The sequence below is a fragment of the Leiobunum rupestre genome, chromosome 6 (assembly GCF_980474605.1).
Source record: "Leiobunum rupestre chromosome 6, qqLeiRupe1.1.hap1, whole genome shotgun sequence".
Lineage (NCBI taxonomy): Eukaryota > Metazoa > Arthropoda > Arachnida > Opiliones > Sclerosomatidae > Leiobunum > Leiobunum rupestre.
Window position 1 is genome coordinate 56,199,173 of NC_143389.1, and position 14,197 is coordinate 56,213,369.

General features: G+C 38.0%; 1 protein-coding gene across 2 annotated transcripts in view; it reads left to right on the top strand.

The window, feature by feature from the left end:
* Positions 1-157: 157 nt before the first annotated feature.
* LOC149942682 (epidermal retinol dehydrogenase 2-like) overlaps positions 158-14,197 on the top strand; it is an 88,027-nt gene continuing 73,987 nt past the window's right edge. For both annotated transcript variants that reach the window (XM_090179885.1, XM_090179884.1), the window contains exon 1: positions 158-1,260. In XM_090179885.1, coding sequence (XP_090036011.1) covers positions 805-1,260 — 456 coding nt within the window. In that variant the 5' untranslated portion in view covers positions 158-804. The remainder of the gene's footprint in view (positions 1,261-14,197) is intronic.

Consider the following 14,197-nt stretch of genomic DNA (forward strand, 5'->3'; position numbering starts at 1 on the left):
ATTAAATCATTTTTTAATATACGAACGGCGTACGAAACCTTGAGTGAATTTCTGACAGCGCGGACAATTTCCGCTAGATGGCGACTGAGAGTCCGTAACGCGACGGCCGGTATTTTTATTTCGCCATCCATATCGAAGTCTGTTTCTATGGCGGGAAGTTAGTCACGCGGACGTTGGCCAGAGTCGATCGCGGATGTAGAAAGACGCCGTTAAAAAAATTAACCCTTTTTGCCTTCGATACGAATGCTATATTACGAAAAGTAACTTTGTTTATTATTTCTACGGCTTTATCTTCCCTATTAGACGATATTTTGAACCGTAAACCCCAATATGGTTATTTTTACTCATAAATCAAGATAATAAGAAGACGTGTTATTTTAGCTCTGATATGGTAAACAAGTAACTTTTTCCTGCTTCAAATTGTGCCGCTTTATCGGTTGCTGTAGTCCTAGAAACCTAAGAATTAGGAGGAAAGGAAAAAGTGGGAGTTTAAGCCGATTTGCGGGCGGCGAGTGTCTAGCAATTGGGTCAGTGAGAGCAGCTTGGTGAGAGTGCCCGAGGGACGACCCGTCCAAAGGAGGAAAACTTAACTTTTTTTTTCACGTTCGGGACCTCACCTCTCTCGGAAAGTTGGATGAGACTTCACTCGCCTTACCACTTTCGGAGTTCGCGTTTCTTCCGTATCTGCCTCTTCCATTTCGTACGCGGCTCTTGATTTTTTTAATACGTCGTCAACTTCGAGGAAGCCCCTCGTCTCTCGCTTTTCGCGTCTTCCGAAGGATTACTATCGCGAGAGGGGTCGTCATGAATACGTTATTCAAAGTCATAGCGAACACTTTGTTGATCCTTTACTACTGGATCGAGGGTATCGTCATGACTTTTGTGCCCAGAAGGTTCAAGGTCAAGGACATTAGCCGCGAAACCGCGGTCATCACCGGAGGCGGTAGCGGCATGGGCCGTCTGCTGGCCCTTCGTCTGGCCAAGTTGGGTACGCGAGTGGTGCTCTGGGACGTCAACCAATCCGGCAACGAAGAGACGGCCGAACTTGTCCGGCAAAGTGGCGGTGAGGCCTTCGCTTACTATTGCGACATATCGGACCGGAAACAAGTGTATCAGCTAGCGGCCCGCGTCAAAGACGAAGTGGGAAAAGTCACCATTTTAATCAACAACGCCGGGGTCGTTTCTGGTAAACGATTCCTCGACATTCCCGATGAGAAAATCGTCCAGACCTTCGATGTCAATATCATGTCCCATTTCTGGGTGAGTTTCCGATCTGTTTATTTACACGAGGACCGTTAAATGGAATCCGAGGTTTCGTATTTATGGTATATCACCTGATTTCGGCCATCAGATTTATCAGAAGCCATGGGTTACTGTCTCTAGTTAACTTAAAACATCTGGTAGCGCGTCTTAGTGGACGCTTTTACGATTTAGTTTCTTGTCTCTTAAATATAATCTGATAGCTCTTTGGAATGATCTGCTCCCTTGCAAAATACGATCTGCTAAATCGCCTTACCGGGCGGTGTGAGTGTATGGAATAAAAATCTAAATGGTAATTTGTAGGACAACAAATAACGTTTAAAGTGTACTAGATTCTGCGCACACTAATTTGAAACGTCAAACGCGTCTAAAGGACCTTTAGGAAAAATGTATTATAAGCAATTTGGGGGCTTCTTGAGACGGGGCCCCAGGCGATCGCCGACCTGGCAAACTTTCTAGATTTTTCATTATATATTTTCAAATATTTAAATTCTTGATTTTCATCTTAGTTGACGGTCTGTTGTTAAAACAAAGAAAGCGTTTGCTTAGCAAGGTAGAATTTTTTTTCGTAAGCCGAAGACATTAACTCGCGTAAATAATATAACTGTAAACCTGGGCTTAAACCGAAAGTACCTTTTAACGCCTCGTTTAACAAATCAGTCTTGTTAGGCTTACATTATAAGACACGACTGGCTTGTTCTTTAACGAAAACTTTTGATGGGTCGTTGCGTCGCCAGTTTGGTAAACCTTTCGTAGAGTGCGTTGACCTTTCCGAAACGCCTAGTTTTCCTCGTTTTCCGCCGTCGACATTGGAGAGAGGAAAACGCTAATTCCAGCTAAATTCTTTTAACCTTATAAAAATATACCTGCTAAACCGAAAAAAAATAAAGAAGAAATTGTTGCTAGTACTTTCCAACAAAAAAAAACGCTTTTTTATTGTATTTATAATCGAGACGCGGTTTTTCGCCAAAAATGGGTCAAATCTCAGCCGAGCCTCTAGTCGCATCTTCCAGACGATAGCTTACCCTTGAATATGCGGCCCCAAAAATTGGACCACCGAGATTCCAAGCTAGATCAAAATCCTGAGCTGATAGCGTCCTCGTAGGCGGGATTCGCCGTATTGCCCGCGGCAATATGAATTTTATTTTATTGATAATATATAGGCCCCTGGTCATTCTTGGAAATTTACGATAGAAATCGCGCTTTTTATACAGAAATATTTGCCCTAGCTTTATTTCTAGCGATGTAATTTTGGTTTCACGCGCTAGTTGGTTTCCAAGTCAATTTTTATTAATAGGAAAATAAGCTATAGTCAGAAAAAAAAAGATTTATGAATCCTAAATTTCGTTAAATATTCAGCAAGCTCCGTTAATAGACTGCTGATTTTGATGGGTGGAAACTTATTTTACCAAAAAATTATTTCTTAATTAATTTGCATGTTTTATCAGGGCCTAGTTTATTTTTTGACGGACTAGCTTAATTAAGACCTCCCTCTAAAACGGAGACTGTGATGAATCGATTTTTGGTTAATTTGCACTCTCCCACAGGGTTCATTGAGTTGAATTTAGAAACTAAAAGGCATTTTTTTGTATACATTTTTCTCGAAACAGCGAATCCTAATCAACTCGTGCTTAGGCAAATTTAAGCGTCGCTATCATTCGACTGGGAAGGGCTCCAGATCAGGGCAGCCGATAACGGACCCCTGGCCTCGGTAAAACAATCATTCTGGGGCCCAGATAGCTGTTATTTCGGGAGATAACTATACATTTTCCGGGATAAACCTGGGCTCCAAAGGCTTGGAGTACGAATTATCAATTAGCAAAAATTATCACCTAACTGATTTTCAAAGTTTAGTTCAGCGCGGAGCAGCCTAGTGTCTCAATATGCGCAATATTACTACCAAGGAGGATACTTACAACCCACTATCGAACCACCTAAATGGCCGCCAACAGCGTTTAAATCGTTTTCGAGCCTCGTGACGTCACGAAGTATTTCGCTTCTAACTTTTAACTCCTTATTCATATTTTGAATGCTTTAGTTTCTAGCGCTATCTAGGCCCTGAACTATAACCTTAATTGCTTCGCACTTCGCGTTTTAGTTTCCACACGGATATTTCACGTTGAAAGAGTACACGCTGGTAAAGATTGATAAAGTTAAATTAATTATGACTCTATAGAATGGCCTTGCTGTGTTTACCATCAATTTGGGACTTAAGTTTATAGCTGTATTTAAAACATCCCTGAAGGTTGTCAATTTTAAATCTTTTATAAAAAATCAATGACTTAAATCACCCCTGATACTTAAATTAAATTACGGAAATGCCCCAAAAATTGTTTTTGTACAAATTCCACTTCATAGGGAACTAAATTATAAATTAAATGTAATTATTATTTATTATTTAAATTTTATGGAAATTATTAGTCATAATTATTATTAGAACAAGATGTCACGGACATTTAAGTACACACAATCCCCCGATGTATTAACTATATTTTGAATATTTAATTTAAATTGAAATTTGTTTCAATGATCTTGTAATAAATGAACCATAATTATCCAAGAGCGTAGACCACACCCTGTATATCAAACAAATGCCCTGTAGAAGACAATGGACTCACGGGTGTCAGAAGAACTCAACCATAAACATAGAAATGGCCAAAACTAACTTAAAATATAATTTTCAACAGTATCAAACTTAATTGAAGAAAGGTATGTAGATTCCAAGCCGAAAATAGCCAAAAATCATTTAAATTGTCAAATGACCCTCTTGTTAGGCCCCGATCTCCAAAATTCATAACGGGCTACCGAGGGCCCTTTCGAGCTCACTGCACGCGTTTGTTCGAATCTCATCGCAACGCTAGTACGCTACAGATATCTCTGGTCCTTTTAAGCCTAATTCTTGGAGTGTTATGTAGAATACGGCGGCGGCTGCACCGGCTACATTATACGTGAAACTAGTACACAAATACCTTCGAGATTCTGTTTAAGGAGAGGTATAAAATGTTTAAAAATCAATAAAATATATTTTAAAACAAAATAAATTAAAGCGATTGAAAAGTTTTTTATTATTCAACCGGTTGCAATATTTACACTTCCTGTTTTACGTAGTAGATTTTTAACATGATATCCTTGCACAATGATTAAAATTTAAATTCCCATTTTTGTTGGTTTTACTTTGCTTTTTAAATCACCCGTTGAATTTCTGTCCATCTCTAGAAGATTTTCTATTCTTTGAATTTCACTCTTATAGGCTACACACCGATCCTATTACTATGTTTTCCTATAACTCTGACAAGGTCCCATAAAATCTTATAATTTCATTTTTGTTCCTATATTTAGTAGACACCATTTTCATATTTGGTTAAAATCCTACTGATAAAATATCTAAAATGATTGCATACCAACGGTAACGTTTCTACTCTTATCTCTCTTACGGTGTTATGAAAGCTTTCAAATTGATGCTATAAAATACTATATTTCGATGTTTTAACCCTATAAATCTCCTACATTTCGATATTTTAACTCTATATATCTCTTATATTTCGATATTTTAACCCTATATAAAACTCCTATATTTCAATATCTTAACCCTATCAGACTCCAATATTTCGTTTCTTTAACCCTATCATACTCTTATATTTCGATATTTAACCCCTATAAATCTCCTATATTTCGATATTTAAACCCAACAAAAACCCCTTTATTTTGATATATTAACCCTATTAAAGGCCGACTACATAAATCTTCGGTTTACTCTGTCTTTCACTGGAAGTTGGCTTACTGCAAAACATGTGTGCCATGCAGTCAGCCTACTTCCAGTGAAAGACAGAGTAAACCGAAAATTTATGTAGTCGGCCTTTAAACTCTTATATTTAGATATTTACCCCTATAAATCTTCTATATATCGATTTTTAAACCCAATAAAAGCCCTATATTTCGATATTTAAACCCAATAAAACCGCTATATTTTGATATTTTATACCCAATAAAACCGCTATATTTTGATATTTTAACCCTATAAAACTTCTATAAATCATTAGATTATCATAATATAGTCCTATAATCAACCAAACATTTTAATTTATTTTAATTTTTTTATCCCATCTAATTCCTTTATTTTTGCGTAATTTTGGCTGAGGAAAAAAATCGTCAATGTTAACATTGGCACTATTAAGTGTATAATTTGAAAGTTCTTCCATCCGCGTTCTATAGAATGCCCCAGGAAATCCGCGTCTAGATGGGAATTTTAATGACAACGTAACCCCATCGAAAGTTTCCAAACTATATGAAATATAATCGGAAGATTTCAATAGCGAGCCAATTACCAAATGCATTAGTCCGTGGATTTCCAATGAGGGGGGAGGAGTGAGGAACTGCGTAATTGGATAATATGAAAGTTTAAGAGATTCAATTCAGAGTGAAATATTTGCTCCTTTTAAAAATATACGACTGATTGGGTTCGTCAGAAACAGTATAACTTGAAGGGGAATTGTCACCATTCTAAAATTGGTTAAAATCATTTAAAGGCCGACTACATAAATCTTCGGTTTACTCTGTCTTTCACTGGAAGTAGGCTTACTGCAATACACGTATGCCATGCAGTCAGCCTACTTCCAGTGAAAGACAGAGTAAACCGAAGATTTATGTAGTCAACCTTTAACTGGATAGAGGACGTCCGAAAATGGTTATACAAAAAATTTCATGTTAATATTCGCCGTATTTGATTTATTATTAGCAACCAAATTTCGTGTTTTATCCCCCCGACTCGAGAATCTCAGAACCGCCTGGTTGAACCTACCTGCAGCGCCATCTCGTGAACGATATATTATTTTCCCCGGTTTTATCGTTTTCCGGTCGGAACTATCGTCTGCTACGACATTCTCCTTGGCTTTTTAACCGAGTAATATTCGTAGATTGTAGTTTATCGTGTTTTTAAAATGCCATACACGCCGCCCTTTCTCAAATTTTTGCCACTTCATTCTTTTGGCGCTGCACGTAGGTTCCACCGCGATTTCTGAAATTTTTGGAGCCGTTTGATGTATGTTGCGGAAAAAGTAGCGTAAATTTTTAAATACTTTTCCAATAACTATAAAATTTCAGGGACATACTCATTAATATATTATCTATCATTCTGTAAAAAACCTCGTAAATTTTGCTTTTGGTGACGATTTCCCTTTAAGAAGGAGTTTAATGTGTTTTGAAAGTTGGTAGTAGTAAACGTAGACTCCATTTCAAATCCCTATTTCACACTTCGACAAATCTACACTCCGGTATAGTATTATGATAGGAGTTTTCCCACCACCAGTTTACGCGGTTTAGTCATTTAGTAGAATCTTCTTGGAACGAATAATCTTGGCCACTTAAGCTGGAAGGGAAGCACGCCTACGAAATTTGCATAAGGCGGTAGGAACAGAGGCTTCTACAGACTTTTCACCCTAAAAGTCAATCAATCGTTCTGAAATCAATATAAAGTTCCATGTTTATGTTAGATTACCTAATTTCAAATTCCACCACCAGGTGTAACAGAAGCTATGGGTAAATCCCACTAGTTGCGTTTAGTAAATGGCTGTAGATTGCGTGCTATAGCTACGTTAAGTAATAGTAATAGTTACGTAGATTGCATGAGTGGTCAATTTAGCAGATACTTCCTTTAAAGGCCGACTACATAGTTTTCGGTTTACTCTGTCTTTCACTGGTAGTTGGCAGCTTGCATAGCACAAGTGTCTTGCAGCGAGCCAACTTCCAGTGAAAGACATAGTAAACTGAATAACTATGTAGTCGGCCTTTAAGGGGCCAAATAATTATTTGCAAAATTCGACCAGAATTTCAGCTAGCCCCTCCCCTTTCGAAATTTTGCGAATGTACAACCAATCAAATATTTCCATTTTTCAAGGCCCATTTCCGAAATTCAAACTATTATGTGGCCCTTTAAGCGCGCAAACCGAAATAGAAGATCCTACCAAAAGTGTGTCAATCGGACCTATTTCTTAATGAATGTTACGAGCGAAATACAAGTTGGGAGGGGAGAAGGGAAAGTATGCCTTGGGGAGGGAAGGAAGTTAAAACCAACAAATAACGCCTCGTAGTGAGGAACGGAGGAACTAACTAGCAGTGGTCAAAGTTAGTATATTTTTTATTTTTCGTCGTTCTGTGGAGATGCTATCACCATCTACCTACAATATAATACCATTGACTAAAAAAAGATCCAGAAAGGCGACGATAAATAGTCTTTTATGTGGTCGATCTCGAGTCGAGCATTCATTAAACCTTTAGCGTAAGAAACTACAGGGATTGTCACTCTTTTGGTAATTATGTCACTTTTGATCCTACGAACGTTTCACCCTAAAAGTCAATCAACAGCGCTTCTAGCGGGAAAAACGTGAAATTCGTGGAATCCACTGTCAAACATCCGACTTGATACTCCCTTTAAAAGGGTAGCATTTAGTGGCCGTTATAAAACGTTTGAATGTTTCTAAAAACCAAAGACTATATATACGCTTCGCTTACTAGACAGGCGTATTCCTAGGAAAAACCTGTTAACACCTCTGTAGCACTGTAAAAGCTGGGGTAATATTTTGACCCGTGGCTAGAGGCGCCACTAGTAACACAGCTCAAGCTAGGGTGAAATTTTGACCAGCGTCGAGATGGAGCCACAATCGGTATGCAAGTTGAGCCATAGAACACGCCTGTCTAGTAAGCGAAGCGTATATATAGTCTTTGCTAAAAACCTTAAAAGGTTAGCGTGTAATCTCCGCTCGAATCGTCGACACTCGAGTGGCTCGCTATCTTTGGTCAACTGAAATTACTAATGGCCTTTCCGCTTGGTCTGCTCCGCGATTCTTTCGGCTTGGCCCGCCTCAAAGTGCCTCCGAAGAGGAACATTTCGCTATTAATTCCATTAATTCTCCACCACTTTCCGACCGAAACCGTTTTCAAAGTTTGCGTTTTAGCGTTTTTGTTTCAACATAATTTAATACCCCCCGCCTCTCCGCACCCACCCTCTCGAAATATCTATAACTATTTGGAAAATATTTCGTCTAAATTTCAACTCTAACACGGAAACCCTTGTTTTTTCTTCGTGTTTTATAAAGAGACTGACATCTAAAACAAATCCTTTTTCCCCCGACACGGGAATGGTTTTGGTACATCGAAAAGGTTGTCCCAAAAATTATTGTTTGATCGGGATAAAATTTAGGAGCAACAAACGAAAGGAGAACGCAGCTAGCCTTTAAACACGCCAACACGGTGCTGTGTACAAATTTCATTTGACGAGACTTTTCACTGAACGTTTTACGGGCGAGGGGGGGAGACAATTTCCGATTTCCCCCTTCCGACGGCAGCCGGCGCTAAAGCGTCTACCAATGAAAAATGTACGCAAGAAAATGCACGACTTTTGACGGGTTGCGTCTCCTTGTGTGGGGTGCTGTGTTTGTTGCTCCTAGACAAAATAGACCTACGATATTTTAGTCTATATTATTGTATATTTTATTTTATTTTAAATTTAATTTAGGACCAACAACGGAAAATTCAAAAATGGGCTCGTAATATGATTATTACCAGAAAGGTATTTAGGTTATTAAGAACGCATGAGTCTATCCGCTAGCCTAATCTACTATATAAGCTCATCTTGCAAAGGGAAACCTTCCATTTTCCAAATTGTGTAGTGCCATCTAGAATCGGGTGAAATAACATTTTCTTCTATCTTTCGAGGAAAGGTATACTAGTTTCGACAAAGTTGGATTTCACTCTTTAGTTTATAGCATTTATTAATTAAATTAATAACCAGCTAGTCTAATTATACCCAAGGCACCACCTTAGGCCTAAGTCATCGAGCGACTTTTAAAACTAGAGGTCGGGGACGGTTAATCATTATCCATGATTAAATTGTTTTTTTTCGGGGAAAAAATGCAAACAAAGAAATTTACCGGTTAATATTTCGGAAAATTATTAAAAAACATGTATTATGAGCTTTTTATCGAAAAAAACGTCGTTTTACCGATTAATTTTACAAATTTATCAAAAAATTAATCGGATAATACAGAAATATAAATTACTTGATCAAAACGTTTTACGAATAATTTTGACAGCTTTATCTATTGAATAAAAGTTAACCATCCCCGACTTCTATTTAAAACCATTAGTTCAGGTGGCCGGGTTACAATGCGTAGGAGAGTGGTGGCAAGCCCTGCATGCCACGCGAGCCAACAGCTCCCTACACTAATTATTACTGTTGAATTAAAGAGATTCAATAATATTTGACACACGTGCAGTTAGGCATAAAAGCAGCCGAGGATGGTACTTTGACGTCATATCAGTGTGACATTTATGACGTCAGCTTAGGCTTCCCTTTTTTGGGAAGTCATCGAGCGACTTTTAATGCCTTCAAACAGGTGGCCGGGTTACAATGCGTAATTTTCAAGCTGATCAAGGTAGTATTTCTTCTGTAACCCCGGGACTCGTACGTTCTTAGTAACCTAGGTAATATCTTTGTTTACCATGAAATATATTTTTGAAATAATTGCAAATTATTTTATCGGCAGCTGTATCGTTTTTTGTGGTTTTTCAGCGTATATTTCTAATATATTCAAGGTCAGTTTAAAATGACGTTTTTTTTAATCGCGCACACAAATTTGTTTTTATTTTTACTCTTTTACATTAGAAGGAATTTCACGATAAAAATCATTTTAAATTTCCTTTAATTACAAAGCCCCCCTTATTTTAATAAGAAATGTCTTTTATATTTTTGTTTCAACTTCTAGAAATTAGTATTTGACTCTCGTAATTTGATAGGGGGGTTGTTTAAAAATAGATTTGAAGGTTACGGTTATTTCTGCTGTATTTATTGAGTTGTGTCGCGTACCTCCCTAAAGAAAAACACAGAATAAACCACTTTTATTTTGAGCCCCCACCCCATACGGGGGATGGGGGAAGGAATGAAATATTGAAATAGGGATTGGTCCGATTTGGGTACATTTGTTCGAATTTCATTCGTCCGAACGGTGATACAAATGTCCGAAAAATGTATCACAACTTTTGTTGGTGATTTAGTCGTTCAATTTATGTTAACTTAACTGGCGAATTTCATTTGTTCGAATAATCGTTTGACGTCGTTTGTCCGTTTTTTCGAAGATTAGGAATTGGTTACTTTTTTTTTTTAAATATTGTCAATATAAGAAAATAGTAACATTAACGTGAACCTAACCTAACCTAAAATATCCACAACATTCAACGCAATTCCCTCTTACTTACTAACAAACAACGATATTTACCATGTAGTTTTTTATTTTTAATTCTTGCACTAAAAAAAATCCGGACCAAAAAAAACAGCAATAAGAAATACTAATTTAGCGACAGAATTCGGACAAGTGATGCTACCGATTCGGAAGAATGAAACAAACAAGTTGTCCAATTCGAACAATTGAAAAATTTGTTATTTCGGCGGTTCGGACGATTGAAATTCGAACAAATGTACCTACCCCGGGTTGCCAGAAGGGCGGTTTCCCGCCAAATTGGGCTACTTTGGAATGCTATTGTTGAAAAAAAAGTGTTGGGCAATGTACGACGACAAATAAAAAATGTTTACTTCTATCATAATTTTTAAAATTATGTAAAATTTGTTCCATAATACACTATTATGTACGACGATAAATATTTTTACTGCTATAAGTTTCTTTATTTTTTTCGAATTATCGTTCAAAATGCTTCCCTGATACAACGTAACCTTCCCTGATACAACTACCAAAGGCTAAAGTGCCTTCGTAGTTCATTGCTTTAATCATCAGGTAACAGCGATTTCCTTGAGCTGGAATTGGGCGGTATCGAAGAGAGAACAATTTTTGTTTGGGCTAGTTTCCCAATATTTAGTATGGGGATTCTTAAAATTAATCTGGCAACTCCGCAGCAGGAATCCGCGCGCCGTTCGCAGGCTTGAGAGCTAAAGCCACGTAACGTAATTCGTGTACTTCGGTTGTGTGTTTGAGAGCTAAAGCCACGTAACGTAATTCGTGTACTTCGGTTGTGTGTTTGAGAGCTAAAGCCACGTAACGTAATTCGTGTACTTCGGTTGTGTGTTTGAGAGCTAAAGCCACGTAACGTAATTCGTGTACTTCGGTTGTGTGTTTGAGAGCTAAAGCCACGTAACGTAATTCGTGTACTTCGGTTGTGTGTTTGAGAGCTAAAGCCACGTAACGTAATTCGTGTACTTCGGTTGTGTGTTTGAGAGCTAAAGCCACGTAACGTAATTCGTGTACTTCGGTTGTGTGTTTGAGAGCTAAAGCCACGTAACGTAATTCGTGTACTTCGGTTGTGTGTTTGAGAGCTAAAGCCACGTAACGTAATCCGTGTACTTCGGTTGTGTGTTTGAGAGCTAAAGCCACGTAACGTAATTCGTGTACTTCGGTTGTGTGTTTGAGAGCTAAAGCCACGTAACGTAATTCGTGTACTTCGGTTGTGTGTTTGAGAGCTAAAGCCACGTAACGTAAATCCTGTTATTTCGTAGTATGTTTGGGAGCTAACACCAGCTAAAACCATGGGCGAAAAAGAGGGGATTATATTTAAATTTTTATTACACATAATCCAAACTATCCTAAATGAGTTTGACGAAGTAATAATATGTCGACGGCGCAAGCCGTGTATGGCCAGAAGTAATAAATAAGTGTGCGGGTTTGCATGTACCAAAAGTAGGGGTTTTTACTTTTGACAAAACCCAAATTTTCTTTAGATGAGCTGCAGCGGTGTCGGACCGTCTGCTGGGTCACGGAGACAGCTTGGCGCGATAAAAGAGGGCGATCCTCTCGGAACGACAAAAGTTCCTTGCAAAGAGATATCGCGGGGCGAAATTCGACTTCCGTTTAGCGTTGCCAATCGTGTTATTGTTATTGTGCAGTTCGATAAACCAAGGATCCTTGGATAAACCATGGATTAACAATAAATCACAGGGATAGTTCTCTTACATAGAACTATCATTGCCAGCCAAAAATACGTTTGCTACAAACTCTTCCCCCTTACAGTCCTACACTCCCCACTTTCCGCCCCAAAAACGATTCAAATCCGGATATAGTAACGCCATCTCGTGTCTGAAATCGACACTATGGTTTTTAAAAATGGCGATTGTCAGTAAAATTGGTCCGCAGATTATTTTATTCTGAATTTAATAGGATTTGTCATTGTTTAAGCCGTAATTTTTATCGCATAGGTAAATAGCAATTACCCTTACATCAATAAAAATTCGACAGTTATTGGATTCTATTATTATTATTTAAAAAAAAATTACCTGATGAAAACATTTAAAAAACTGAAAACAGAAACGCGATGCAAAAAATTCATTAGATTTCGCGGCGCCAAAAAAACTCACCAAATTGAATCGTTTCCGCTTAGGCCTAGTTCTGATTTCACCAGCTAGGACCGATGGCGTTTGAATCAAACTTATTTTCGAAGAGAACTATCCCTGTGAGTTATTGTTAATCCATGGATAAACCTTTCGAATTTCTCCGAACTATAACTTCAATCGCGTACTAGAAAACTATTTTAAAACAAGTCCCCGACAGATGGCGTCGTTGTGCAAATTTAAATTGCTAATTTCAAGCTGGTCAAGGTAGTATTTCTTCTGTAAGCTCGGGACTCGTACGTTCTTAGTAACCTAAGTAAGATCTTTTTTTACCATGAAATATATTTTTGAAATAACGGCAAATGATTTTATCGGCAGCTGTAACGATTTTTGTGGTTTTTCAGCGTATATTTCTAATATTTTCAAGGTCAGTTTGAAATGACGTTTTTTTTACGCGCGCATAAATTTGTTTTACTTTTACATTAGAGGGTATTTCACGATAAAAATCATTCTAAATTTCCTTCAATTGCAAAGCCCCCCTTATTTAAATAAGAAATAAGTCAGTTATATTTTGGTTTCAACTTCTAGCAATTAGTATTTGACTCTCGTAATTTGATAGGGGGGTTGTTTAAAAATAGATTTAATTTTAAGGTTACGGTTATTTCTACTGTATTTATTGAGTTGTGTCGCGTACCTCCCGAGGGGCTGATCACTCCGCGTAATCGGTGTACAGAGCCGTACCTTTGACTGTACTAATGGGATTACGCGTAATCTTTGAAGTCCCTGCCTTTGGCAGTGCTAATCTAAGCGTAATCCGGTGTACAGATTTTCTAAGAGTGGTTAGCCCCTCGGTACCTCCCAAAAGAACACAGAATAAACCCTTTTTATTTCGTGCCCCCCCATAAGGGGGGTGGGGGAATTAACGAAATATTGAAATAGGGATTGGGACGACGCTGGCAGTGTTTCAGATGGGCGGTTTCACGACAAAATTGGGCAATTGCGGAAAAAAAAAGCGTTGGGCAATGTACGAGGACAAATAAAAAATGTTTATTTCTATCATAATTTTTAAAATTGTTAAATTTATGGTTCATAATACGCTAATATTTACGACGATAAATATTCTTACTGCTATAAGTTTCTTTATTTTTTTCGAATTATCGTTCAAAAGGCTATATACCTTCCCTGATGCCACTACCAAAGGCTAAAGTTTCCTCGGGCTGGAATTGGGCTGTATCGAAGAGAGAACAAATTTTGTTTGGGCGAGATTTTGGGCAAGTTTCCCAATTTTGAGTATGCGGGATCATTAAAATTAATCTGGCAACAAGCGCAAAACCAAGCAGCAGGGAAATGCGAATATTAAGGTGTGATAGGTAAAAAAGGACATTGTAAACAAATCGAGGTAAACTTAAACAGTGTTTAAAGTCCCTGCTGCTTGGTGTTTCGCTAGTTGCCGCCTACTAGTAGGCCACACTTTGAAGCTCTCTGGCGCTCTTTTAACTCATCGTACGGAAATGGGAAAAAAACAGGCATACTTCTCAACTCACCCTCTACAACTCCTTCAAATTTTTGCATAACCTTTTGAAACACCCTGTATAGAACGCTTTTTGCGAG